General features: G+C 43.0%; 2 protein-coding genes across 3 annotated transcripts in view; one reads left to right on the top strand and one right to left on the bottom strand.

The window, feature by feature from the left end:
- dnm2a (dynamin 2a) overlaps positions 1-23,548 on the top strand; it is a 27,303-nt gene extending 3,755 nt beyond the window's left edge. The window contains exons 2-21 of one of the 2 annotated variants that reach the window (XM_063903064.1): positions 1,869-1,942; positions 2,140-2,289; positions 3,525-3,728; positions 4,327-4,425; positions 4,506-4,666; positions 4,750-4,892; positions 5,797-5,932; positions 6,030-6,097; positions 6,588-6,726; positions 8,789-8,875; positions 9,922-9,992; positions 11,826-11,877; positions 12,843-12,854; positions 14,923-15,033; positions 16,579-16,688; positions 16,806-16,917; positions 17,063-17,227; positions 17,989-18,212; positions 18,891-19,154; positions 19,429-23,548. In XM_063903064.1, coding sequence (XP_063759134.1) covers positions 1,869-1,942; positions 2,140-2,289; positions 3,525-3,728; positions 4,327-4,425; positions 4,506-4,666; positions 4,750-4,892; positions 5,797-5,932; positions 6,030-6,097; positions 6,588-6,726; positions 8,789-8,875; positions 9,922-9,992; positions 11,826-11,877; positions 12,843-12,854; positions 14,923-15,033; positions 16,579-16,688; positions 16,806-16,917; positions 17,063-17,227; positions 17,989-18,212; positions 18,891-19,154; positions 19,429-19,501 — 2,455 coding nt within the window. In that variant the 3' untranslated portion in view covers positions 19,502-23,548. The remainder of the gene's footprint in view (positions 1-1,868; positions 1,943-2,139; positions 2,290-3,524; positions 3,729-4,326; positions 4,426-4,505; positions 4,667-4,749; positions 4,893-5,796; positions 5,933-6,029; positions 6,098-6,587; positions 6,727-8,788; positions 8,876-9,921; positions 9,993-11,825; positions 11,878-12,842; positions 12,855-14,922; positions 15,034-16,578; positions 16,689-16,805; positions 16,918-17,062; positions 17,228-17,988; positions 18,213-18,890; positions 19,155-19,428) is intronic. The other variant, XM_063903065.1, reaches the window with a different exon arrangement.
- On the bottom strand, positions 22,176-26,208 carry tmed1a (transmembrane p24 trafficking protein 1a). The gene is made up of 4 exons (XM_063903119.1): positions 25,808-26,208; positions 24,813-24,910; positions 24,454-24,640; positions 22,176-24,018 (listed from the first exon to the last, which is right to left on the bottom strand). The coding sequence occupies exons 1-4, from the start codon at positions 25,976-25,978 to the stop codon at positions 23,800-23,802; spliced, it is 675 nt and encodes a 224-aa protein (XP_063759189.1). The 5' UTR covers positions 25,979-26,208; the 3' UTR covers positions 22,176-23,799.

Raw genomic sequence — 26,208 nt, 5'->3', positions numbered from 1 at the left:
GCAGGGGGAGGGGAGTTGGCTTTGCCCATCTCTCCCGGCCTTGCTCTCTCGCTTAGTTTTGTGGGAGAGGGAGGGTGGCTCACAGACTGATGCTCTTTGCTTGGCCATCCATAATGCATGAAATGATACACAATCTGCTCAGCCTCGTCTATCATTTACAGCCCATCAATAATGCAATGCTGGCCTCTTGCTTCTTTTCAATATGCCATTGCTGTTTATCTAACTCTGTCTATGAAGACTGACCGGTTCAATTCTGCACATTGTGTTGTGTGTGTATGGTATCCTTTCCCTCGCTGTAGTTTTTGTTCTTTATCTCCTCCCTCCCATGCTCCCATTCCTCGTCCAGGGCATTCTATACCGTCCGCTGGCCGTGTGAACAAATGTCTGCGTGCTCCACTTTATGTTCATGACACAGCAGCAGCGCTGAACCACAGACCTGGGGATTTCTGCTGATGTAAGGAACATCCAGAACGTTCCCCTCTGTTTCCCCACAGGACTGCAGTCTGGCGATGGATGCCATTATGTTGTATGTCAGCTCCTCTCGGTTATCCTGTGGCTGACACATTCACAGTCTGGAGCCAGCAGGCAGGCCTGTCGGTCTGGCAGTAGGGAGGAGAAGGAGAATGGGTTGGTGACATGCTCAGCTCTGCAGATTGTCCCGCTCCTTGGTCTGGTGATCAGTGCCAAATGTAGTGAGCAGCAGAGAGGCCTTCAGAATATAGAGAGTGCACTAGACCAGGTGGAGGAGCCTCAATTTAGTTCTGACTAAGCAACTTCAGTCGTGTGGTTAAACATTCTTCAGGGACCCGTCACTTTAAAACAGATTTCTCATTGTTCCCTACAGGTTGGTGTCTCACTACCAAAAACAATTGCCCCACGTTTGTTTACTGTCATTTCATGCTCTGTGCATTACCTTGGTTTGGGTAATTAAGCGGCAGGAAGCACATAGCAAGACCGTGTCGAGTCTCAGGCCCGAGCCTAGTGTGGTTAAGGCGTTACCATCGTCGATAAATCTTGTATTGACACAGTCTGAGCCTACACACAAGCCAACAGGGAGAGGTCAGCTGGGCTGTACCTTATTTAAATAGACAGTCAATTTATCAGCAGGCAACAAGTTCATCAATCAGAGACAACGGCCACGTTACAAGTTCTCCATCAATAACCGGTAATCCACCCTAAAGCAGAATTTTGATTTAGATTATCCAACCATTTAGATCAGAATATTCAGTTAATGCAACAATATATTTGTGGCAGCACCTGTTTCAGCAAACTTGTTAAAGTCACTTAGTTTGGAATTATAGAAATGTGTTGGTTCTTTATGAAATTGGGACGGCGAAAAATTGGTAAATAAACATGGATGCTGTCAGTGTTGTACAGTTGGCTCCAAATTGTCACTGGAGCAGCTCTACATTAGTCTGAGATCCTAAATCCATCAATTAAAAGTGAACTATAGTGAGCAATATTGTCAAAATCACATCTATAAATAACATTTTAGGGTGGATTTCCCCACTATCAGCGAGAGTGGGTGTGAATGAATTGATCTCTTACGCTCTAATGATGAGAGGAAATTACTTTATCACATTTGATTTGTTGTGAGACAAATTGGGGAGCGTGAAATTCCCTCATGCCCATAAATTTAAGAGAGGCCACGCTGCGGGGAAATGGACATTGAGTGTAATGAATAATTGAACATCATATCTGTCACTTTCTCTCTCCCTTTCTTACTTTTTCTCTCTTTCTTCTGCCATTATTTTGCTATATGTCTCTCTCTGTCCTGATCTGCCCCCTGTTTTACCCAACATTACCCGTCACTTTCATCCTTTTTGTACTCTTTACAATTCTGCTGGTAATATTTCTTCCTCTTTCAGGGACTTTCTTCCACGTGGAAATGGCATTGTTACCCGAAGACCTCTCATTTTGCAGCTGGTCAATAATACCGCAGGTGAGTCTACCGTCTACCCGTCTCCTTTCATCGCTGCCCTGCACATGGCCTCTCTGTCACACTGCCTCCGGCTAAAGTTCTGTCTGCTATTTGCTGCCTTCATCTCTTTAATTTAATATTCTTTCTCCCCTCTTTACTTGTTTTTTGTCTCTCCCTCGATGCTCTCCCTGTGAATGTAACTCCACCCATGTGTATAGAATATGCTGAATTCCTGCACTGCAAAGCCAAGAAGTTTGTGGATTTTGATGAAGTCCGATCGGAAATTGAGGCCGAGACGGACAGGATCACGGGCTCCAACAAAGGCATCTCTCCAATCCCAATCAACCTGAGGGTCTACTCCCCCAACGGTAAGGGACAGGCATCTTGTTAGAATAATAATACCACACGTATTAATCCACATCCCAATACATATGATTGTATGACAATATTTTAAAACAAATAAAATGTCTTCCATCTTGTTAGTACTTAACATCTATGACCATCACAACATGTTTTCGAAGTTTAATAAACCCCACACTGCTCAGTGAACTCTGTGAAATGTCGACTTTATTTGATCATTTCAGTGAAAAAGTAACGTTGATATTTCTCCTTTTAGTGCTAAACGTTCAAAACAAAGCACTTTAGCAATTCACGGCATACGTTTTAAATTGCTTAATAAGCACCGTAACTTTCATGAAACGCATTTCTTGGTCACCATCGGTTGTTTCCGTGAAACGACCGAATGTTGCGCCAAGGTAAATGTTGCGGCCGCAAGGCATTGCGGGACAGCATTTTCTCCTTTCCTTTTGTAAAGGAAGATCCAGTGTTTCCTAAGCTAAAGGAGGTTATAAAGGAAGTTTCAAAGCTCCTTTCCTATCATCGAGAGAATTCGAAGGCAGCCATGATAAGAGCTGTTCCAATTCGAATTCCATTTTGCCCCTCTCTGTCTACAGAAGTGCCTTTCTAATGCCCTGTTTGTGATGTGAAAATGTGTTTTTCTTAAATAAGTCATCACTGAACTACAGTCTATTTCTGTCCTTGTGGAAGCCGTCAAAGTAGTTATTTTTCTGCTTATTTATTTCAGAAAATGCAACACTTACAATAAAAACTAAGAGGGCGTTTATGTTTTTATGAAGTCGATACTGTTTTACGACGTCTGCCTCCCCAAGTGTATAGTTCCCACGATGAAGGTTTCCCCGGCAAACCACAGACACAATAATGTGTGAGATTGAGAGCGATTGTAGATGTCGGCTGAATGTTTTTATGACAAGGAAGGAAAATGCTGCTGTCACAGGCGTCCTATATTTATCTTGTCATATGAATATAATCCCCACTGAGTTTGGGTTTTCTTCACACAGTGGTTGTCTACCTAGTTAATCATCAAGTTTATTTGTCAGATCAAACTAATTCAACAGCTTTGTTCAAATAATGATTAGAAACATAATTCTCGATTGATTAATGATATGCTAAGATATGTGTAGGCTTTTTTTTCTACTGCCACTACATTCTGCACTCAGACTTGTTTACTTAATTTGAGCTGCATTTTATTTGCATTTCTAATTTCTGACTTATGTAAATTATGACTTCTTTCCATGCCATCTAGTGTTGAACCTGACCCTGATCGACCTCCCGGGAATGACTAAGATTGCCGTTGGAGACCAGCCCGTAGATATCGAGCACCAGATCAGGGACATGCTCATGCAGTTCATCACCAAGGAGAGCTGTCTGATCCTGGCCGTCACTCCTGCCAACACCGACCTGGCCAACTCGGACGCTCTGAAGATCGCCAAGGAGGTCGACCCACAGGGTGAGCGCAGAGCAGGACACTTGATGTTTTTTGGAAGACCTAATGTCAACAAATATAGACTTGCGGAGAAGATTGCGTCAGTATAAATCAGATTTAGAAAACGACAGACATTTTTATTGGACAACACTAACCTCTGGAGTTATTTAACATGTTTGGATGAATCCAACACAATCCTACAAAGCTACTGCTGGAATCTAGTTCTATAAACAAAATACACAATTGTTATTGTAGCCTTGCCCTTATCTGCATCAGTGCAGGAATATCAGCTTTAATCAGAATGAATACACATGCAAATCAGCTGTGCAGCAATCCAAAGTTGATTTTGAATTCCATTGAAGCTCTGAACTATCCCTTACAGCCTGCATATTGTGTTATCCATCGCTTTTTTTATTAAGCATGCTACTGTGATTTGTCAGCATTTCTCTAGTTAGCCAATCCTTGTAGCTGTTTCTTAAACAAGCTTCTGCCAGAAGAAAGCTTAAAGACACTGTCATAATTATTCTGTGCATCAGTCATTTTCCTCTGCATTATAGAAGGGAACGTGATTGATGATGAATAACAATAAGTTGATGCAATTACACTTTATCATTTCCTGCAGGTCTGCGTACTATTGGTGTTATAACGAAACTGGACCTGATGGATGAAGGGACGGATGCAAAGGACATTCTAGAAAATAAACTCCTGCCACTGCGAAGAGGTGAGTTTTATACAAACAAAAACACATTCACAGACTTCGTTTTTTGACTCCAGAGTGACTGTTTGTGTTGTTTTGTGCAGGGTACATTGGTGTGGTGAACCGCAGTCAGAAAGACATCGACGGGAAGAAGGACATTCGTGCCGCTCAGGCCGCAGAAAGGAAGTTCTTTCTGTCCCACCCCGGCTACAGACACATGGCAGAGCGTATGGGCACACCGCATCTACAGAAGATACTCAACCAGGTTCCCTGTCAACTGGAATATGTAACAAAGTTCCTTCCATGCCATTTGGTCTTTGAAATAACACTTCCTCTGTCTGTTTCTAGCAATTGACCAATCACATCAGGGACACTCTGCCTGGACTGCGCAGTAAATTGCAGAGTCAGCTCCTCTCCCTGGAAAAGGAGGTGGAAGAGTATAAGAACTTCCGTCCAGATGACCCAACACGCAAGACCAAGGCTCTGTTGCAGTGAGTGCATCAGAATATCGCTGCTCATAACAATTTAGCAACCATGACGTCATTTTTAATCACTGCTCTGAGTAGTTTTTGTCCTTCAAATCTCACATAACCACGTTTCACAGACTGCCTTCTTTCATCTCCGAAATATAAAAAAATCAGACATATCCTCTGAAGCAGAAAAAACTAATACATGCTTTTTTAACCTCTGGGCTGGATTACTGCAACTCCCTTCTATCAGGCTGTCCTACCACATCCATTAAAAACCATCAGCTGGTACAAAATGCTGCAGCCCTTTACTAACTAAAACCAGAAAAAGGGAGCACATCACTCAAATTTTAGCTGCTCTACACTGGTTTACTGTAAAGCACAGAATTGATTTTAAAATACTTACCAGGTGCTAAATGGTCAGGCACCTTTGTACCTAAAAGATCTTTTAATCCACTATTGCCCCGCTCGAATACTACGCTCCCTGGGTACAGATCTGGTAGTGGTGCCCAAAGTACGCAAAACAAGATCAGAAGTCAGAGCGTTCAGCTACCAAGCGCCCTTGCTCTGGAACCAACGTCCTGTTTTAATCAGAGAGGCAGAGAGTGTCCAAACTTTTAAAAATGTGTTGAAGTCTTACATACACTCTCTTGTCTTCTGATTGTGCTGTAACTCCATCATTTACAATGTTGTTTGTTTGTTTGTTTGTTTTTAATCTATAAAGCCCACTGAGACAAACGTGCTTTGTGATATTGGGCTATACAAATAAAGTTTGATTTGATTTAGTTAGCGTACAAAATGAAGCTTAAACAAATGATGGTGCTGAGGTTAACTGCACTGGAACATTACACATTCACCGTTTCAGAGTTAAGGGATGTTCACGAAGCCTCTAGCGATAGTTTAATCTGTTGTGCTCGGCTCTGGTCAGGATGGTGCAGCAGTTCGGTGTGGACTTTGAGAAGTGCATTGAGGGCTCAGGGGACCAGGTGGACACCAACGAGCTGTCGGGCGGCGCAAAGATCAACCGCCTCTTCCACGAACGCTTCCCCTTCGAACTGGTCAAGGTCAGTCTGAAGAGCAGTGATGTGTTGGGTATTGTCGTTACCGTGCTTTGGTCAGATTTTGTTAAAGTATCATTTGCTTCTTCCCCCGTTCTCCCAGATTGTGTTCGATGAGAAGGAGCTGAGGCGAGAAATCAGTCACGCCATCAAGAACGTCCATGGTGTCAGGCAAGTGGAACAGCAACAAAAAAAAACCCACTGTTTTAATACACATGCTGCTGTAATCACACGCTTGTATTTTTTTCCTTTCTTGCAAGTTGTTATTCTACAAGTTTCTCTTATCAGTCTTTGCCACCTCAGGCTAGAAGTACAGATTGAAAGGACAACCGTTGTTATTTGTGCAATGTGTTTCCCCCTTTCTCTTCTTCCTACCGCTGTTCTTTAAATCCTCTCATCTCCTTTTCTGTTTGCTGAGGCATTCATTTAATGAGGTTTTGTGTTACATGTGTCTTAGCACTAAAGTATTCTTCCCTGATACTCTCCTTTCACATCTTGTTTGTGGCACTTTATTTTTTCTCCACCCTAACCTCCGACCTTTTCAGTCACCTTTTTTTTTTGTACTTAATCATCTGTCTATTCATCTGTTTCGTCGCCTTACACGTCTGTTAACCGTCCCATCTGTGTGCCGCTGTGCCTCTGTCTCTCTGTGCATCCTCAGAACGGGGCTGTTCACTCCAGACCTGGCGTTTGAGGCCATCGTGAAAAAGCAGATCGTTAAGCTGAAAACGCCCTGTCTCAAATGTATCGATCTGGTCATTCAGGAGCTCATCAACACAGTCAGGCAGTGCACCAACAAGGTACTGCAGGTGTCCGGCATCTCCCGACCCAGCCGAGACACGGGGCAGGGGGCGACATGGGGGTGTGGCAGAGGGTACGCCGACGCAGAACTTAGCTTCCTACAGTATCCGAGAGAGATCAGTGAATAAAAAATAAATGAACGTTCTGTACGGTTTGCCCTCAGCCCAGCTCAGCCCGATTAGCCCCGTGCAGGCAGCGCTGTCGTGTTGTGGAGTGTTGTGACGGGTGACGTGTCGTCGTGGATACGAGATGTTTCAGGGACTGTCTGAGCATCTCTGGTCTCTCCTGGACAAGCTGCAGGTCTCATAGCTCAGTACACATAGTCAGGAAAACATGGGATGGTCTTAAGCTTTAATTTGGTATTGAGTGACATCTGCCATATTGACCCAGTTTCAGAGGAACTGGGAAGAGGATGTGAAAGACCTGTTGCTTGTCCTTCTCCACTGCTTGGTTTGTCTGTCTGCAATTATAAACCACTAACTAAACAAACACTCTCTATTTCCTTTCTTTCTCTTTCCTGGCTGTGTTCTTTTTCCCCTCTCCTCCCTTTTTTCCTCCCTCTACAACAACAACATGCACTCTGAACCCCATGACCTTTCAGAACGGGGCTCTTCACCCCTGACCTGGCTTTCGAGGCGATAGTCAAAAAGCAGATCCTCAAACTCAAAGAGCCCAGCCTCAAATGTGTGGACCTTGTGGTGTCCGAGCTGACCACGCTCGTCATGAAGTGTGCTGTTAAGGTAACCAGGGACACCCCATCTGGGATGGTGGCATGACAAGAAAAGGAATTCCTTTTCTTTCAAAATGTCTGTCCTAGTCATATGATCCCCCCCCCCTCCGTGAAATCAGTCCCATTCCCTCCCATGCCATCCGTGCCCTCTGCTTCCTGTGTGTGTATTGTCCCATCTCCACTCTCCCCACCTGTTGAAGTCTCCAAATCAATCACATTGAGCACTGACATTTTTAAGCACATTTGAAAACATTTACCCCCCCCCTGATCTCAGTATCATCGCTCATTAACACATTTATTTATTTTCCTCTTCCACATTGCTTCCTGGTCTGATTTGAGGAAAGACATGATGATACTTATAGCTGGTGCATGCAGTGCAGCTTAAATGAAGGGTTTCCATAGCAACGGTGCTTCACTGCCATCTTGTGGAGCAATGGAGTCACTGCACACTTATATTATTGTACACACTTTCCCCTCCGTCTCTGAGGTGTATCTCTGCCTCACCCCATTCTGTCACTCCCCCTTCTCATTCAGTCTTCACTAATATCAATATTATCAAAACTCTACCATCAGCTGGAGATGACGATGCTTCAAATGTAGACATTACTCTGTTTGTTTATAATGGAAAAGGTTTCCAAATTGATATTCTAAACAATATGCACGCTCAAATTTACAATGAGTAGGATCACAAAAATGTATAAACTCGTACATGATCTTTGATTCATCTATCCACCACTAGAAGTGTGTGGCGTGTCTTCATCTTCCACCCTTTCCTCGGCCTGTGTTTTCTCTTCTCTTTAGCCCTGCTCTGTCAACCTCTATTCAACCTTACGTCAGATCCCAATCACCCATCCAAGAATAAGCTTACACAGCAGTGAAAAAAAATGCAAATATAGTTCGGTGACACGGCAAGCACACAACGTTCGATCCACATTTCAATCTGTCATTGGCTGTCGATCCCTGGAGAGCTCATTGTGCCTTTAAGGCGATGGCAAACTTGTCATCAGCGTTACCTTGTTGTTTATTAATTCATGAAGTCATCCCTGGCTGATGGTAAAATATCCCCTTGTAGAACAGCGGCCATTGTGTGCTCAGAGGCTGTTTTATGTGCGTGTAGGTCTGTTGATATGTGTGACAATAAAATGTCACTTGACTATCTCTTTCCCTTTTCTTTGTTCTCTATTTACTCTCACTTCTCACTCCTGTTTCTCTCTGATTCTTATTGGTAAGTGTTACTTAGCTCGAGCTCACATGAAAGTGTGTGTGTGTGTGTGTGTGTATGTGTGTGTTCCCCGTTCAATGCTGCAGTAATGTGGTTTGTTGCTTTTCAGCTCAATTCTTACCCAAGGCTGAGAGAGGAGACTGAGAGGATTGTCACCACCCACGTCAGGGAGAGAGAAGGAAAGACCAAGGACCAGGTGAGTCGCTGGGATGTTGAACAAATGGAATCTCAAGGGCCCTCAGGCCAGCCTTTGATATTAATCTTTTCCATATGCAGACAAAATACAAGTTACAATTCATATGTGACCCTGCTAAAAATATTGTGCAGACCAGCTGGTGGGAGTAAGATACTTCCCCTCTATACGAGGGGGAGGCAACAAGAAGTTAAAGCGGGCAAGTGTTAGTTTATTGCTTTGATCGATGAAGCTGAACATAACAAAAGAGATCGAAAAAGATAGTTTTCCACTTGTAGTGTCCGTATGTCCCACTCTCTTTAACTTAGTGTATTGCAATGAACCAAATAAAGCACAATTGCATTTTATATACTTTAAAATGTGTTATTTCATCAACCTTAAGATAAGATAGGAATTACTATATTAATCCCAAACTGGGACATGTTTGTGTTGCAACAGCATAAAACAATACAAGATGAAGAAAAGAATCAGAAATAAAACGAAGAAATAAACACTGCTAAAGTGTAGACATCTCAAAGAAGAAATACAAATAAATAAAAAATATTGGCTTAGTTTGTATTCATCCTTTAGTTTTGTAATTAAAACATAAAGGTTTACACTTTTAGATTCAAGATTCAAAGGCTTTACTGTCATGCACAGTAGCTGCAGTGTAGATATGGCAATGAAAAACTTGAGTCCAAGGCTCCTCCAATACAAAGAGTGAAATAAATAACAGACACAAAATAAAATGATGTAAGAGAATGTTGACTTTAAAATCGTGAAAGCATTATCTCTAGAACTCCTTATTTAAACTAAAATAGGCAGATTTATAGGGATTATAAACTGAAATGTATTGAATAAATCATATTCTGAACTCCACCACAACTGCAATTTGCAACATAGCGAATATTAGTCCATGTTGGTATAGCTATGCATGTATCTTAAGTTGTAATCCCTCTCAAGGTGAAGTATAAGAAGTGTGAGCTTGCCCTCTCTCCTCTGTGCCCTCTGTCAGTGACGTTTAATTGAGAGCTCTCCATCCTAATCATGATTTTCTGCCTCTAATCCAGGTTCTGCTGCTGATTGACATTGAGTTGTCCTACATCAACACCAATCATGAGGACTTCATAGGCTTTGCTAAGTATGTACCCTCACCTTCTCTCGTCCAGCCCGCAGCGTGTTGCCGGGCCCTCAGTCTCAGCACAGGCATTGTAAATCCGATTGACTCCGGTTTGCCCGTTGAAGTGGACTTGTGATTCTGTACATTTAAAAGCCAGCATTCTCCTAGCCAGCAATACACGAGGGACCCAGCTGCTGATCAAAAACCAGGCTCCCCACGGCATCACTACTTCTGAGTCAAAGTTTATAATTAGCCACACGTTGTAAGCAGCCATGCAACAGTGTGATGTGATCAGAGCGTGATGGGGGAGGGGGGTGATGCCACAGTGATAAAGGTCACATTAGTTGCCCACCTCTCCCCCCTTTTCTCGCATGTAACAATAATACTCCTCGTAACAAAGCCGTCGTGGCATGCTTGATTAGTTGACGGATAAACTTCCTGTCTGCTGCCGACTGTATGACCGTGGCGATGAACAATGCGTACTGCACAACGGAGGGTGTTGATGTTGAACTGCATTTGCACACTATGAAGCACTCTTGTGGTATATAGAGTGGTGCAGGAACAAGTCCTCAAACCCGGAAGCGAGTTAGCATTTTACCACTTCCGCTTCCCTGGTCTCAGAGTCAATTTCTCTGTAGGATTTTGGAAAATCGACACAAATTTAAGAGACGGATTACGTTTTGTTCTACCACATTAAATACATCAGCAGTGACCATTTATCAAACAGGTTTGATCTTATTTTTTACAATATTCCAAAATCCTGTGGAGAAATCTCATTGCGTTTGTGTCGAGGGAACCCATGCGCAGCTTACTTCCAGGTCGGCCTACACAAATACGTCATCCCTGCGCCACTCTATATCTCAGCAGTTTATGGTTTGTGCTTGCATTCTCATAGTCTAGTGCAGTAGCATGTAGTACCCCCCCCCCCCCTGCGTGGGTCGCGCCGTTGACCGAGTAACAAAGCACGCCGCTTGTGTGTGTGCGGGTTCATGGCTAGCCTCTGCATGGCGAGCGGACTGCAGTAATGTGTTTGAGGTCAGCTCGGGCTGTTTAACGGTTCTCATGACGTCACTTTCAGTCTTGACTACAGAAGGCTGGATGATGGTAGCCCCCCAGGGTTCAGCAGCAACAGGTGGGCTAACTGAAAGTATGTAGGGTTGTGTGTGAGTGAGGGACACTTTGACCCTCCATGCTGTTAGACATCTTCTGCCAGCAAAGTTCAACTTCCTGTATGTGCGTAGCAGTTTATTTTAAGGATGCATGATGTACACATGTATATAGGCAGATAATAGGATTGGATTTATGTTGGTTTATATCATTCCGATAATTGAATTATGGTATGCAATCCACCGGAAAACACACAGAAGAAGAACAGCATGCTGAATAGAGTCACATATGTCATTGTCGGTGTGGATGGTTTTTTACAAAATCACAGGAAGACAACAGAAAGTTTGGGAAGGTTCTTCATTTCTTTTGCTTGCGTTATAAATAGTGATGACAGTTATATTTCATTAGGTCTGAGCTATTCAATCCTCTACCTTTCTCACCCCAGGTACGCTTTAACCACGGGTTATTCACTTTTTAAAAATACAATAATGCGAAATGATCGGTTATCTTGTCAAGGAGGATAAGCATTGCATATCAGAATAAAAAAATAAAATAAAAAAAGAATCAGTTTTGTGCACCCCTTACCTGCATTTCAAATATTAAACGTTCTGAATATAAATGTTTTCTCATATTATTAGGAACAACAATTGACACATGAAAATGTAGTGTATATATTTTGACAGGTTGTGTTAGGGGTGCGTTCATCAATCATATTTATTGTCTTTTCCGTCCACCTGTGTGTAATAGCGCCCAGCAGAGGAACACAGCTGCAAACAAGAAGAGGGCCATACCCAACCAGGTACGTCTCATCACTCGGCTCTGGCCTTTTCACAAATGCCAGTTTTAATCTACCTTGACTGATGTCTCCCATTACCAGCCTATTAGTCACCCATGTGAATACATCTCACTCCAGCAGCTATTAAGCACCCCCGCCATTAGTCTATCGCAACCTATAAATCATTTGAACTACTGATTACAGCCAGTGGCTTTATTTCTGATCCTCATTTGGAACCGGCTTGTCAACAAAGCTGGTTCTTCTTTTCCGTTTTATACAGACTGGTATTAAAAGTATGTTGAGTTTCCACGTGTGTGTTTGTAAGATCCTGAAGCCTGATTGTGAGTTTGCTAATAAGCGTTAGAGATTTGAGTTTCAGTGAGGGACGGGGGGGGTTCCTTAATGATCTGAAAGAAGACACAGCTTCTCTTCTTTTCTGAACAGTGCATTTTTCTTCCCACGACTATATTAATTGCTGTTTGCAGACCCAGGCATGTTGTTCTCCAGCGAAGCAACACTTAATCACAGGATGCTGTCGGTTGTTTAGTTGCCTTGCCATTAACCCACAAGCATCTTTTGAACGGAGATTCAGAATGTGCATGGACACCGCACCGATCTACTGAGCAACAAATGACATAACCAAATGTTTGTTAACCTGAAGTAATTCTAATTGCATGTAACTCTCTTGCTCTGTCTGTATGTCTGTCTGTCCGTCTGTCTCTCTCTCTCTCTCTCTCTCTCTCTCTCTCTCTCTCTCTCTCTCCTGCCTTCACTCTTGGATTACTGCTTTCTGTTTCCTTCTATTTTTCTCTCCCCTGAAACATATCATTCCTTACCCTCATCCTTATCTTTCCCTCGTGTTCTCTACTGCCCCTTCTTCTCTCCTTCCAACTCTCCACTTGCTCCCTTTTCCCCCTCCTCTCATCTCTTCCTGATCTTTGCCTGCTCCCCTTTGCTTGAATTTCCCCTCACCTTTCCCATAACTGCAGGGTGAGATTCTGGTAAGTACCCGAAATATTCTAAGCGCAGCCTGCCAGGGGGCAGCAGGGGTAGGCCATGCAGAGGACTGAGGCCACAGCACAGGTCAGCCAGTACGGTTAGGGTGGGGAAGACAGAATGCTGTGAGACAACAGGATAAACGGCTTCCTGCAAATACAGGAATGGATACCTCCCCATAATGAGTTGTTTTACCCCTCTGCAGCTTGGTGTGCTAGGAGAGGTCCAAGAGGAGAAGGTAGAGTCTCCAGATGAAATTCATATCAACTCCAGCTCGAGCTTTAGCACGCAGTTGCCAGTAATTTGGAACTGACTACACAGTAACACACGGCTCATAATTCTTGGTTTTATATATTAAGACAGTAATTGTCTTTAATTGGACACATCTGGGTTTACTAACATTAACTTTTTCTCCCCCAAATATTTTACATTATAATTTCACCCCCACAAGACATTGTCGCACTCGGCAATGTGTTGTGATTTCTGTCAAGGACCCCAGAGAGAGAGCGGGGAAACCTCCCATCACTGACCCTGGAGTGGCGTCAGCTCCCATGTCTGGGTTTATACCTCTGCTGCCGCTGCTGCCGCCTCGTGCCTATGTGAACGTGTGCCTCGTGAGAATCATCGCTAACATCACTGGGGACTAATGGGGAGGGAGTGGGGGGGCGGGGCGAATTTAATCCGCCACAGAGTAAACATTTTTGATTCTTTGAAATCATCTTTGCATTAATTTCATTTCCACATCCAAAAACCCACCAGTCTCCATGTTTCTGATTATGATTTCTGTATTCAGATCCCATCAGAATGCTCTGTGATGCTATATGGTGACTTGTCACGGCTTTGGGATACATTCCAATGATTTCAATGGGCTCGCTTCATTCGAATCATTCAAGTGTTGTTTTTCTTTGAATCTTTGGAGTTAGTCTCTGATGTAATCAAACATCTTAAACCAACACTGGTGACAAACACATTTACAAACATATCTTGACATTTGCGTGCTACTTGCAAAAAGTGTTGAAACAAAAGCAGCTTATAAGCTCTTCCTAATGGCAAAATGAGGTCACCTTTTCCTCTTAACAAAGGGGATCTAAAACTTCAAAAAAGTTTTCCCTGCATGTCTAACTTCCATGTTGTTGCCTCCCCCTTCATGTTTATGTTTCTCTGTTTATGAACTAATTAATTCACTCTAGTGCTGGATGGAGAGTGTGTGCAGAAGAGTAATCTACATTTCTCTTAGCTTTACTCAGTATTAGATCCCACCTTTTCAGATAGTTTACCCCGCGTTGTACTTTATGTACAAGGCGGTGTATTTGGGGGAAAAAAATGGAGGGACAGAGCTAAGAGGGCTCCTCCGAGATGCATGGCTTATACTCTGAACTCGGGCCTCTTAGTGTGGTCTGTTTTCTGCCTCCATCTCTCATTTTATTGTTTCACTTTATTTCTCTATGTTAAGTCTGGGAGATCAGCTACTACTACTTTACCCCAGTCTTCTGCACACATTCCTCCTCATTTTTACTTAAACAGTCGTACATCTGAGTCCTATTAACCTCACTAACGCTGCTTTTAAAAAAACAACTAATCCGTAGGCTAGCTTAAACTGACCCGCTGACACCAACATACCACCGTCAACCTTTGATCTCTGACTCTGTTCAGGCTCTGGACACCATCTGGTCCTGTTTGTTGGTTTAAAGATTTATTTTCTGTCGAGTGAAAAAGAACGTCACCACTTTTTAGGATCTTCAATCAAACCATTTGTTTCTTTTGTGTACATTTAGCAATGTAACACATAAAGTATGCATTACTCTTCATGCATTACTATCACTCACTATGATATGCATGTTTAATTAATAATACAAACATAGACACATGTTGAATATTAAATACCACACATACAGTGACACAGCAGGTAAGCAGGTAAGAATTTATTAGTGCCGGTACATCCCGGTACATTTATGAGGCCCTTAAGTCATCAATGAATAAACCTGATTGATAAAGCTGTTTTCCTTCGCCCTCCTGTTGCCCCTCTTTCCCCTTCACCCTTTTCTCTCCCCCTATCTTCTCCGTCCTGTGCAGGTGATCAGGAAAGGCTGGCTAACCATCAACATCAGCATCATGAAGGGAGGCTCCAAGGAGTACTGGTTTGTCCTGACTGCCGAGTCCCTGTCCTGGTACAAAGACGAGGAGGTGAGAGGGATTTGCATACAAATGAAGATACTGCCTGTTTGAACACATTTTCCAAGGTGGAGATTTAGTGGCCGGAGGTGTGTGCGTCCCAGCCCAGCCTAACCAATGTGCAGACTACTGTTCAGCTGTAGCCTGATGAACAGGTAGTCTGAACACTGGGCAGGCGGGGGGGTTAGGATGACTCTTGATGGGAGGAAAGACCCCGAGGTCATTGCGGCTGCAGGTCGCTACCCTATTACAGTAGGACAGAGGGCACAGACAGCAAACATTAACCCAGTTTGGCACATTAGGAAAAAGCCACGTACATAGAAAGTGACTGATAATATCCAAAGTGTTACTGCTGAAACAAGGCTATACTTATTATATTAATAAACATTTACTGTCTCAAAAATAACCTTATATTAAAAAATCTATGTTTTCAACCAAGTGAAGCAACGACATGGTTGACTGCGCTCCCTCTTCTTTAAATAACTACAGTATGTGCAAACTCAGCAAACTCTGCTCTACAGTGGTTTTATATTCTAGACAATTTCAAATGGTGAATGTAAGCTGGATTACGTTAACATAATTAAATCAAATGATCTGTTTAACTGAAGACTAAATTTAACATTTGAAAACGATAGTTTAAAGTGCAATTTCTTTACTCACCACGTTATCGTCTCCCGAAGGCCTCGCTCGTATCCACTCTTAAAGCAGAATAAAAAGACCCCTAAAAGAAACCGCTATAAACCACGGGTTGAGATGACCCAAAGTCCAGTGGCCTCAGTGTGTCCCAACACCAGCCGTTCACGGAGCATTTTGCGTTGCTCGCCTTTTTTTGGCGAAAAAAGCAAAGAGAAAAAAGGAGCAAGAGAGAGGGAGGATGGTGGAGGCAAACTGACGTGGCAGGCGGGCTGAAATGTTCCAGCCGGGATCTGACTTTGGAATTTGCAGGAAATCGTACTGGGTTACGGGGGCCAGAGGGGGGGTGTGATTGTGTGTGTGTGTGTGTGTGTGTACAATTGTGCGTGTGTGAAGGCGCTTGTCCGCATCAGTCCGCCTGTAGCTTTGAATGTTAACGCTGATGAGTGTCACACACTGAAATCCCATATCTGTTTGTTGGATTTGTTTGTTTGTTTGTCTCTGCATGTGCAGTTAAATATCAGACCCTGTGTGTGTGGTGGGGGTGGGGGATTGTGTGGAGCTGTGAGTGATGTAACTGTTGGGCCTGCGCCGCACTCTATGTTGCAGTGCAGATGTAAATGCTTCCAGATGTCTCTGCTCAACAGTGAAAGCTGGCACCCCACCCCCCCAGAATTCCCTCATGCTCCTCCTCTTCTTCCTCTCCCCCATCATGCATTTCTCCATCTCGCCAGCCTGGTGGTGGTCCACACCACACAGTGGAAATGCATTCCCTTATGTCTGCTCATTGGTGGAGAACTGCTTCATCCCTATTGCCACAATATAAACAGTTTAGCACTTTAGGAGATGTCTCTTCTTTGTGCGGTATATTCCACGTTTCAGTCTTGCTCTAAATGCATATTTCTTTTGTCCGCCTCATGCTAGGAGAAAGAAAAGAAGTACATGCTGCCCCTTGATAACCTGAAGCTCCGAGATATAGAGAAAGGCTTTATGTCCACGAAGCACATCTTTGCAATCTTCAACACCGAACAGAGGTCAGACCTTTGCTGTGAAATGAAACCCCCTGAATGCTCATGTGCCTTACCTTTTGTGTAGCTTGTCCTTGTGTATTATTATATAACCCTTTCACACTCTTATGTTTGTCTGTACAGGAACGTCTACAAGGATCTCCGCCAAGTTGAACTGGCATGTGATTCTCAAGAGGATGTGGACAGCTGGAAAGCATCCTTCCTCAGGGCAGGGGTTTATCCGGAGAAGGACCAGGTGTGTGGGGTGGTTGGAGAGGAGGCGTTTTTCTTTTTATAAATGAATTGATCTTACATAAACATCCTTCCTGTGGCAGTTGGAATGATTACACAAACACTGCAGCAACTATGAAGATGTATTTGTGATATATTTTTGTTGTCAGACGGAAAATGAAGACGCTGCCCCTGCAGACACATTCTCTATGGACCCCCAGTTGGAGCGACAGGTGGAAACCATCCGTAACCTGGTGGATTCTTACATCGGCATCATCAATAAATCCACCAGGGACCTTGTGCCCAAAACCATCATGCATCTCATGATCAACAGCGTGAGTCCCACGGTCCTCGGCAGCACATCTGGAAACAGAATGAGAGATCAACTGAGTTTATCACTATTACGATGTGCACTGTTTTCCCTTAAAGATAATAAAGAAAAGAAGAATAATAGATCTATGACAACAACTTTTTGACAGTGCAAAGTACAGCACAAAAAACTGATGCCCGTCTTGCTACATTTTCTCACAAACTATATAAACGTTCAGCTAGCATTCCTTTAGCTATGTATGCTGCTATTTTCCAGCAAACGTAGCATCCCACATTACTATTTACTTTATAAAAGTAATCAAGCACCTGACAAACCACTGATCTGAGACCAAACAGAGAACTATTTTATACGGTATACATTTCATTGCACCACAGAGCTCTGCAGAGTATCGTTTCGTTTCCTTGTTCATTTTAATAGCAGCAGTGTTCATGGCCACACAAGGTCATAAAGTTGAAGACACTAATTAACGGGATTTACGGCGTATGCTCACACTGACTTGTCCACTGTCCATTAATTAGACTTTATTATTGTGGTGAGCTCACTTGATGGCTTCCAGCAAACCACCAGCTTCACACACACACACTCAGAGCCAGCACATGCACCATCGCAGCTCCTTTCCTATGGTTTTCTAATATTTAGTTTCAGGGATCAAATCTCTCCATTCTCTACAGTCCCGTCTGTTCTTAGCCGTAGTCGTAAGGGGATTCTCAGTTTTTACGACGTCAGTTGCCGCCCTCTGTTTTAACGCTGTTAATTTCCACTCAGGCGAAGGACTTCATCCACTCGGAGCTGCTGGCCTACCTCTACTCGTCTGGGGACCAGAACAGCCTCATGGAGGAGTCGGCTGACCAGGCCCAGCGCAGAGACGAAATGCTGCGCATGTATCACGCGCTCAAGGAGGCCCTGCTCATTATTGGCGACATCAGCACCAGCACCATCACCACCCCGGTCCCCCCACCCATAAACAACAACTGGATCCAAGAAGCCAGGTGGGATAAGGGTTAGCTGGCATTGAGTTGAGCTTCAGGTTTAACAGCTGGAGAATAGAGTCGTTAATATAACACACCTAATTTGACTATTTTCCTGTCAATCCATTAGTTGATTTTCTGTTGCAGCTCTAGATCCTTAAGATGATATCAATCAATCAATCAGCTTTATTGAAGAGACTCAAGGTCCATTCTTTAAAAAGACATAAAACTCTCAAATATAAATTTAAAAAAAGGCACTTATACAAATGTTTCCACAGAGGTGACTGGTATCGTACAGTACTGAGTCAAGAATTTGACAGCAGCATAATGACAAAATGATGGGAAACATTCAATCGACAGATACATTTGTACATCAGATTTCTCAAGAGAGCAAGGAACGTGTTGACTGGTGCATTACAAAACATTTCACTTGCACTGCACCACCTTGCTTTTCTAACCAGTATACGCAAACAATCATTATAAGCACCCTGGAGCTTCTGGAGGCTTGCCTTCTTAAACTTGACCCACAAGGGGGCGGTATGAAGAGGAGTACAACAAGCTCTGAAGAGGTTCACCTCAACCTTATCTATAATAGGTTTTATAGTATATCTAGGTTAATATTCTATTGTTTTTATCCGAACCACTCTGAAGCTAATAGTAATTAGGATAAGAGATTAATTCATCATATCGTTCCCTCAGCCCGACCCCTCAGCGCAGGCCGCCCGCAGCAGCCGCCCCTGCCCCCAGTCGCCCGCACGCTGCCCGCGGCCCGACACAGGGACAACCCATGAACCCTTCCCCTGCCTTTGGCGCGCCGCTCAACCCCTCTCCCGCCTTCGGTGCTCCACCCATCCCCTCTCGCCCAGGCCCACCCATCAACGCTTTCAACAACCACCAGGACCCCTTCAGCGCACCCCCACAGATCCCCTCCCGGCCCGCCCGCGTCCCACCTGGTGTACCTAGGTAAGGTTTGCTGTTATGATATGATTGACAACACTTTTTTTTTACATTTTGTAACATTATGTGACTAACGGCACCATCCTCTCCTCCCAAGAGTCACAGACAAGGTTTGCTCAAACTCAACCAGTTGTCCCCTCTCAACATTATATCTTTGAATTATAACTCTGTTTCTCCCTCATTCTCCCTCTGTTTCCTCTGTCGGGTTGTTTTGGTTTCTCCACTGTCTCTCTGTGAGCGCGTCTCACTCCTTGTTCTGTATCTTCTCTCCCCGTTGCAGCCGAAGACCTCCCGGGGCTCCTTCTCATCGGCCCACCATTATCCGCCCTGCTGAGCCCTCCCTGCTAGACTAGAGCTGTGGCCAAGTGTGTCTTTGTGTGTGGGTGTGTGAATCTGCACACTGAAGGCCAGGGGCAGGGGGCTCGAGGGGAGGGGCTGACTCATAGCAGTGCATGATGTGTGTCCTCAAGCCGTATAAATATGTCTCTTCAAGCAATGTATAAAAGCTGCTAATACCATCTTTATCAGTGCACATGAACGACAGAAATCCCTTTACCACTTGAATATTACTTCTGACTCTCTGTGGAAATTGTGTTGTACAAAATAAAACCCAGCTGACCTGTGGGATGCATTTAGCTTCGGGAGGTAGGCGATGATGTATCAAATTCAACTTATTTTTACTACAATAACTGGTTTATTTCCTCTGACTAAGTTCCCAGCAGAAGCTCATTAAGTAACTTATTAACTGTTAATGCTGGCTCCTCCCCTCCCTCCCTCCCTCCTTCCACATGTTAGAATGTAAACGCCCAACCCTAGATCTGTGTGTATTCACATTAGCGTGTTGTAAAGGTTTGTCTGGGTTTTCATTTCGTAACTGATTCCTACTGGAACAGAACAATAGCTTATCTTCACAGTTGTTATTTTGGTGGTGCAGATCGCATTTCCCCTTTGCCCACTTTTTGTTATTGTATTCGAGTTTCGTTTTTATGACCATCATAAAAGTAGCTTTAAAAATGAAATCACAGAGAAGCAAAGCAAGAAATGACACAGGGCAGGGTTGACTCAACCCCCCCCCGGTCATTTACTTTTACTGCCACAGTGAAAAGATGTCAGATTGACCGTTATGATCCAAGCACTTCTAGCCATGTAGCCTTCAACAACAATCCTCTCATAACGGGTTTTGTTGTAGTCCGTTACCAGAACACTACGCACAAACACGCAGGAGAGGGGGATGTACAGGCTGAAGGCCGTCTGCACTTTGTGAGATACTTTGTCTCCAGTAATTCTACGTTTTTAAAGCATGGAATTATAATCCCTTGAATCTCAGTTGAACCCCAATGAGTTCTTCAGCCTTCGGGTAGACTTTGTTCATTCCTGGATTAACTGATTTATATAGGGCAGAGCACACAGAACAGGTTCCTCTCCGAGAGGATCAAACTCAGTGGAGCTGTGGGACGTGAGTTAGAGTATAAAGATGGTATTAAGCATTTAGGGGCTGGCACATCTCTTTCCGGGCTTAGCTGTCGAGGACATTTGTTATTGCTGTCAGTTCTGCTTCCATGCATTAAAGTATTGTATATAGCTGGCCTATACTGGGGAGTAAGCACTTGTATTTCATTTAATCGCAGGGTTGATAAAAAAACATGTTCATTCTAATCAAAGCCCAAACTGTTCAAATGTAGTGGTTTAAAGGAAGCACTAATAAATTAGGCATGAATGTTGGTAAAAACAGATCCGTCATATCCTGATGCATTATTTATAACCCGGGCATTTGTCTTTACTTTGATATTCTTGGTTGCAATTGGATCAGCTCTGCACAACCCAGCTCCCCGGCTTCTCCTGCTCTTTTATTCAGGGTTCTGCTACTGTGTAAATGCGTCGTATGTGTGTGTGTGTGTGTGGGGGGGGGGGGCGCATCTGGGCCTGGACATCGTCTACCCAGCTGCGATTATTTGAGAATTAATATCTATTGATTGCATTTTGAGTTTTTGATCATTTTAAAAACAAATTTAGGTGGTGTTAAGTTGGGCTACTTAGATGTTTTCTGTTTTAGGTCTGATCAATAGTAGTGGTGGGTGTTTTGGAGTATGAGGGCACACTCTGTCGAGAGAAGCTACCTAGACTTCCTCTGTTTTCACCACAGAGGAAATAAATGTAGCTCTCCAACCTAACATGAAAACTCAAAACTGTTAAGTAATTGAATCCTAAATATAGACCCTGAGACAGAGTGTGCCTTTTCTTCCTCCTGTATTTCTCTACAGGTCTTGCTTTCAGTGACAGTGCCCAAAGGATGAAAACAAGCTTCTAAATCAGACCAACATCTTACGATTGGAAACTCTTCACATGAAATATTCCCCCCCAAAAAACATGTGATAAAACTTCCTATTGGCCAAAGTCTGTTGCAGCCCCCTTTGTGCCTGTCACGTCAGCCTGCTCTTGGGAAGCACAGACTGTAATGCCCTGTAATACCTCAGGGTAGTAATACTGCCTTCCTTCCCAATGGATGTGCCCTGCCTCCTTTCTTCCTCCCCTCCCCTGTCTGTATCTGGTGGAAGGGGATGGAAACCAACCTGTAAAAATCTCCTTTTTCTTTTTGTTTTGCAAAACCCTTGTCAAGTGCCTCTGTAGCAATTAATTGATTTGAATAAACATGAACTGATTTTGGGATGCAGAGTCAATAAAGAGGTGTTATGTACAATAAAGGGACTGGCTCTGGTGGTTGGTGTCTCCTTTTGTCTCGTGTGATCCTCTTCTCTCTCTCTCTCTTTCTCTCTCTCTCTCTCTCTCTCTCTCTAGTGGCACTCCTGGTTTTTCCTTTCTTCACTTACCCCCCTCTCTCTACATCCAAACCATTAAGGACTGACACAAGACCATAAGTTTTACCATGGCAACCCTTTTACTGTCATGACGAACGGAAAAAATCGTTGTCACTGTTACAGCCCTTCGTTGTTACGCTGCATATACAATGAATTCACCTCCTTCTGTGAGCGTTGTGTTTTACAGCATTGAGTCAAAGTAGATGTAATGTGTGTTTTTGACAAGAAAATCCCCTTTTAATGTGAAAAACAGTTCTTAAATCCAGTGTTTTAAGACGATAAAACTCCCAACAAGTGGATGGGAATATATTTCCTCAAATGAATACAAAAAAATGCCATCCAAACATATTTAAATACAGTCCCTGCTTTATATTCCCAAATGTGACCCAGCACGAAATGTCAGCATTCATTTTAATAATGCCCTTTTCTTTGGCCCCAGCATTAATTAAGAAATCCAGGTTAATGTGTCTGCTCATGTCTACCGATAACTCGGGGGGATGATCTCTCTCTGATCCCTCTTGCTAACAGAGCCTCCTCACAAATGCCATAGATGTTCCAGAGACTGGATCCTGCAGTGTTGCCTGTCACAGTGCATGTCACGAGGTTATGAGATTAATGTTGGCTGATTGTTCCTGAACAGGCGCCCGGCTCCCCGTCGAAACCAGTGGTGACATTGACCGGCCTGAAGTGGAAATGATTTGACCGCCATGACAACAGGACAACAGGAGAACTACGCTTCTCATTTTCAGCTTACTTAAAAGCAAAAGCTCAGACAAAACTGTTACGGGACTAGATAAACAATCTCATACTGTCAGGAGACAAACTATTATTAATAGTTATTAAGAAAATAACATTCTAAAATAGCTCTAAACTGTAGAGGTGATAAAGAGTGTAAAATCTAATATAACACAAATCCAATCAGATATTTTTGGTTTCCTGCTTTAAAGCCATTGCCCAGAAGACTGCCAATTATTTATTTGAACATAAATTGTAACTTGACATAAGCCTACAACATAAATGAACACTTAAAAAATCACCAGATTCAGTGCCTGAAGTCATAAAGCCATTTCTCTATTACTGTATGATGTCTGATTTGTAATGACAAAGTAAAATGCAGTTCAAGTGGTGGAGCAAGACCACTGAATGTTTTATGAAAGGAAATGATGACGGTGAAGCTGAGTAGGCCCACAAAGTTTCAACACAGTGAGTAATGTAGTGGAAGTGAATGAAATGCACAATAAATACTGCATTATGTATGTTTTTGCAAAGTGCATTTGCAACCAAATCCCTGCAATGCATTCAAATGATGGCATGTTTTTCTCAAGGCTAACTTGCCATCGATATGACTTACAGATTTTACCTCCAGATGGGGAAACTGATCAGGGAGATTGCTTCTTTTGAATGTGTGAATACTTGTTTTTTTCATAGTAATGAACTTATATATGAGCTTGACTAAATGTAGGCTACACATAGTAGGTGAGGTTTCTAAAGTTATTTTGTTTTGGTCATTGTTTTTGGTAAAACATAGTCATAAATGTCCATGTGAATTGTAGTCTGAAATGTAATAAAACTACATTCTAGTGATTTGTTTTCTAGCTCCCCAATGACAGCAAATATCTGTGTGTCTGTGCATGAATCTTTCTTTTATGTAGGTCTATCTATGTGTTTCTGTTTGCACATAACAGTGTCTTTCCTTCTGACTGGAACATCAAAGATTTTAAAAAAGTAACCAGTGAACATCCTTTTAAATTCAGCTCATGTCAGTTAAGGGCATGGGGTCAAACTTTCCAGTGTGATCGTGTGCAGGTTCTGACTGAGCCTCAGCTTTTTTGCGGCTATGTGCACACCCTCTTGGTGTCATCAAAGAGGCGTTTCAGGGTGTAGATCTGAGTGACAGCAACGAAGAGCATGACCAGCAGGCTGAGGCAGGACCAGAAGGACACACTCCACAGGTTGTCCTCCAGCAGGTAGCGGTCCCTCGCCTCTAAGGCCCGCAGCACAGCCAGTATCTGACGACTCCTCTCCAGGTGCTGGTACACGGAGTCCAACTGAGCCTGGGACAGGACGGACATAGGATAAGGGGAAGGAAGTCAGTTTCTCTATGTGTGGTCTTAAAAAAGAATAATATCTGACAATTCAGGTGCTGTCTGAAGGGGTATTACACCCTTGAGAGGCAGTTAAGAAAAAAATATTGCGATCAATCTGAGAAAAAAAAAACACATCTGTGTTTATAATCAATTTTGCTAGGATAATCAATCTTCAAATGTTTTATCTAGACGGAGAAAAAGTGTTGCCAGGATCTTTTTTGTATCCGTTGTGGAAATAACCATTTTGGTCAGAAGAGGCTGAAACACAAAAACCTCCTTTTCACCTGCTTCACACCTTTTAAAAATAAGGAATTTAAAATAATGTTTAATTTAACATCAGTTTTTTTTCCCTGCCTCTCTCTGTACGAACCACATGCGTAGCTCTTTGTTTTTCTTTCTCACCCTGATGTCCTCGAGTTTGTATTCCACCATGCTCTCTTTTATCGCCACGTTCTCCCACTCATTTAAGCCTCCGTCTGAACCGATCTCACTGTTAATGTTCACTTCAAAGAACACCATCTTCTCTGAGAGTTTACTGAAACTGTTGTCGAAACACAACCGATACTCTCCATCCTCTGTCGAATCCACCCTGCAGGAAAAAGTAAGGTTTCATTTTGAAAACTGACATTTGCTCTCAACAATAGTTCAAACAATTTGCTGTATAACAGTAGGAAAGTTTTGATGAATTTGGCTGAATTATTTCAAGGATTGAGCATTATATCAAAGGCAAGTGGCTGTTTCAGAGCATTAAAGCTACCCACATGTGAATGCCATCAGACCTCCTGAAGTCAGATACCAGCCGGTATCCACTGGGGGAGATGAGGGCAAAGCCAACATCCAGCCCTGACCCAGCTATCACCTGTGAAAGAACCAGTGGAGGTTGAGCTGAGCAATACAGACACAGCTTTTTATCACACAAGCTGAGGAACTGTTATCTTATATTCAAATGAAGGCCCTCGTTGTACACTGAGCAACAACAAAGCTTACATTATGCCACAGTGATAATACATGGACTGTTTAGGTATTCATGTATGGAAATCCTCTTTTTTGCTTCCTACTACGGCCTGCTTTTTAACATCTAGTAAAAAAAGAGCTCATACAAAGTTTAATGGTCCTGAGAGGGATTCATTGTTTTGGTTGCAGAATAATGTCAGATAGTATTGCACCACATCATGAGCCTATGAAGGTGAAGATAATTCTGAAAGGCTCTTCTCAGAAACCACACTGCGGGACAGCCAGGCCTGGGACTTAACACCACTACAGTCCTGCAGCTGCAGAAGGTGCAGCAGTGGTATGATGACTGTGTTGTGAAACAACACAAAAATTGAGGACATTGTAACTATGTGGCATGCCATATTTACTGCTCTGTTCAACAAATGAATCCCTTGCTAACACATATTTGTATTCAGCATTTGAAATGAATGATTTTGGCTATATATTAATCATGTAAGCATCATGTAAAAGCATGTTTTTGCTTGTTCAAGAGCCATGTTTTTTATTGCAGTGTGTGGATAAGCAGGGGTATCATTCTGACTTTTCTACCTCTTCACCTCTTCCTTATCTGTCTTCAACAACAGCAGCAGCTTTTTCTTATCTCTCGGCATTCAAGATCAAAGTCCAATTCTTGTTAGCTTGTTTTTCAGGAAGACATTTTTGGCAAACTTTAATAAAGCTATTCCAAACTTTAAGTATAACTTTATACCAACACTATGCCAGACAGACACAGACAGAAAGATAGAGAGGGAATTGTATTTACCTGGTATCCAAATTCCATGCTATCGTTCTTTGCCATTGTTTGGTAAAAACACTCCGTGCTTCCAGCAGATAATAGAAATGTGAACTGCATGTCTTTGTTTGGCCCCAAACTTAAATCTACTGTCAGAATAAAACATGTCAGCACACAGAGCCCTGCAGACACTCTCATCATCCTTTGCTCACAGCCCAAAGTCTAATAAATCCAGGTTCACCAACTCTGAGCCACTTTGTTCACACATGTACAAAAAAGGCACTTTACTGTAGATGTGCTGACTCTCATACTCCCATAGTTGGAAAAACCCTCACAGTAAAGTTCCTTGGTTGGAGCTAAATGAGTGGAGCCACTATCTGTGTCGCTCTGCATTCTGGACTGTGGCTGCATGCAAAACTCAGAGTGACAAG

Source organism: Eleginops maclovinus, chromosome 16 (genome assembly GCF_036324505.1).
Source record: "Eleginops maclovinus isolate JMC-PN-2008 ecotype Puerto Natales chromosome 16, JC_Emac_rtc_rv5, whole genome shotgun sequence".
NCBI classification, from domain to species: domain Eukaryota; kingdom Metazoa; phylum Chordata; class Actinopteri; order Perciformes; family Eleginopidae; genus Eleginops; species Eleginops maclovinus.
Note: the sequence above shows the minus strand (reverse complement) of the source record. Positions and strands in the feature narration are given on the sequence as shown.

What these genes read in the sequence shown, in the direction of transcription:
- tmed1a (XM_063903119.1), bottom strand. Translation starts at nt 25,978, where the DNA reads ATGATGAGAGTGTCTGCAGGGCTCTGTGTGCTGACATGTTTTATTCTG. An exon ending in GCATGGAATTTGGATACCAG is followed by an intron (nt 24,911 to 25,807) that starts GTAAATACAATT and finishes GTTCTTTCACAG; the next exon opens with GTGATAGCTGGGTCAGGGCT. An exon ending in AGGTCTGATGGCATTCACAT is followed by an intron (nt 24,641 to 24,812) that starts GTGGGTAGCTTT and finishes TTTTTCCTGCAG; the next exon opens with GGTGGATTCGACAGAGGATG.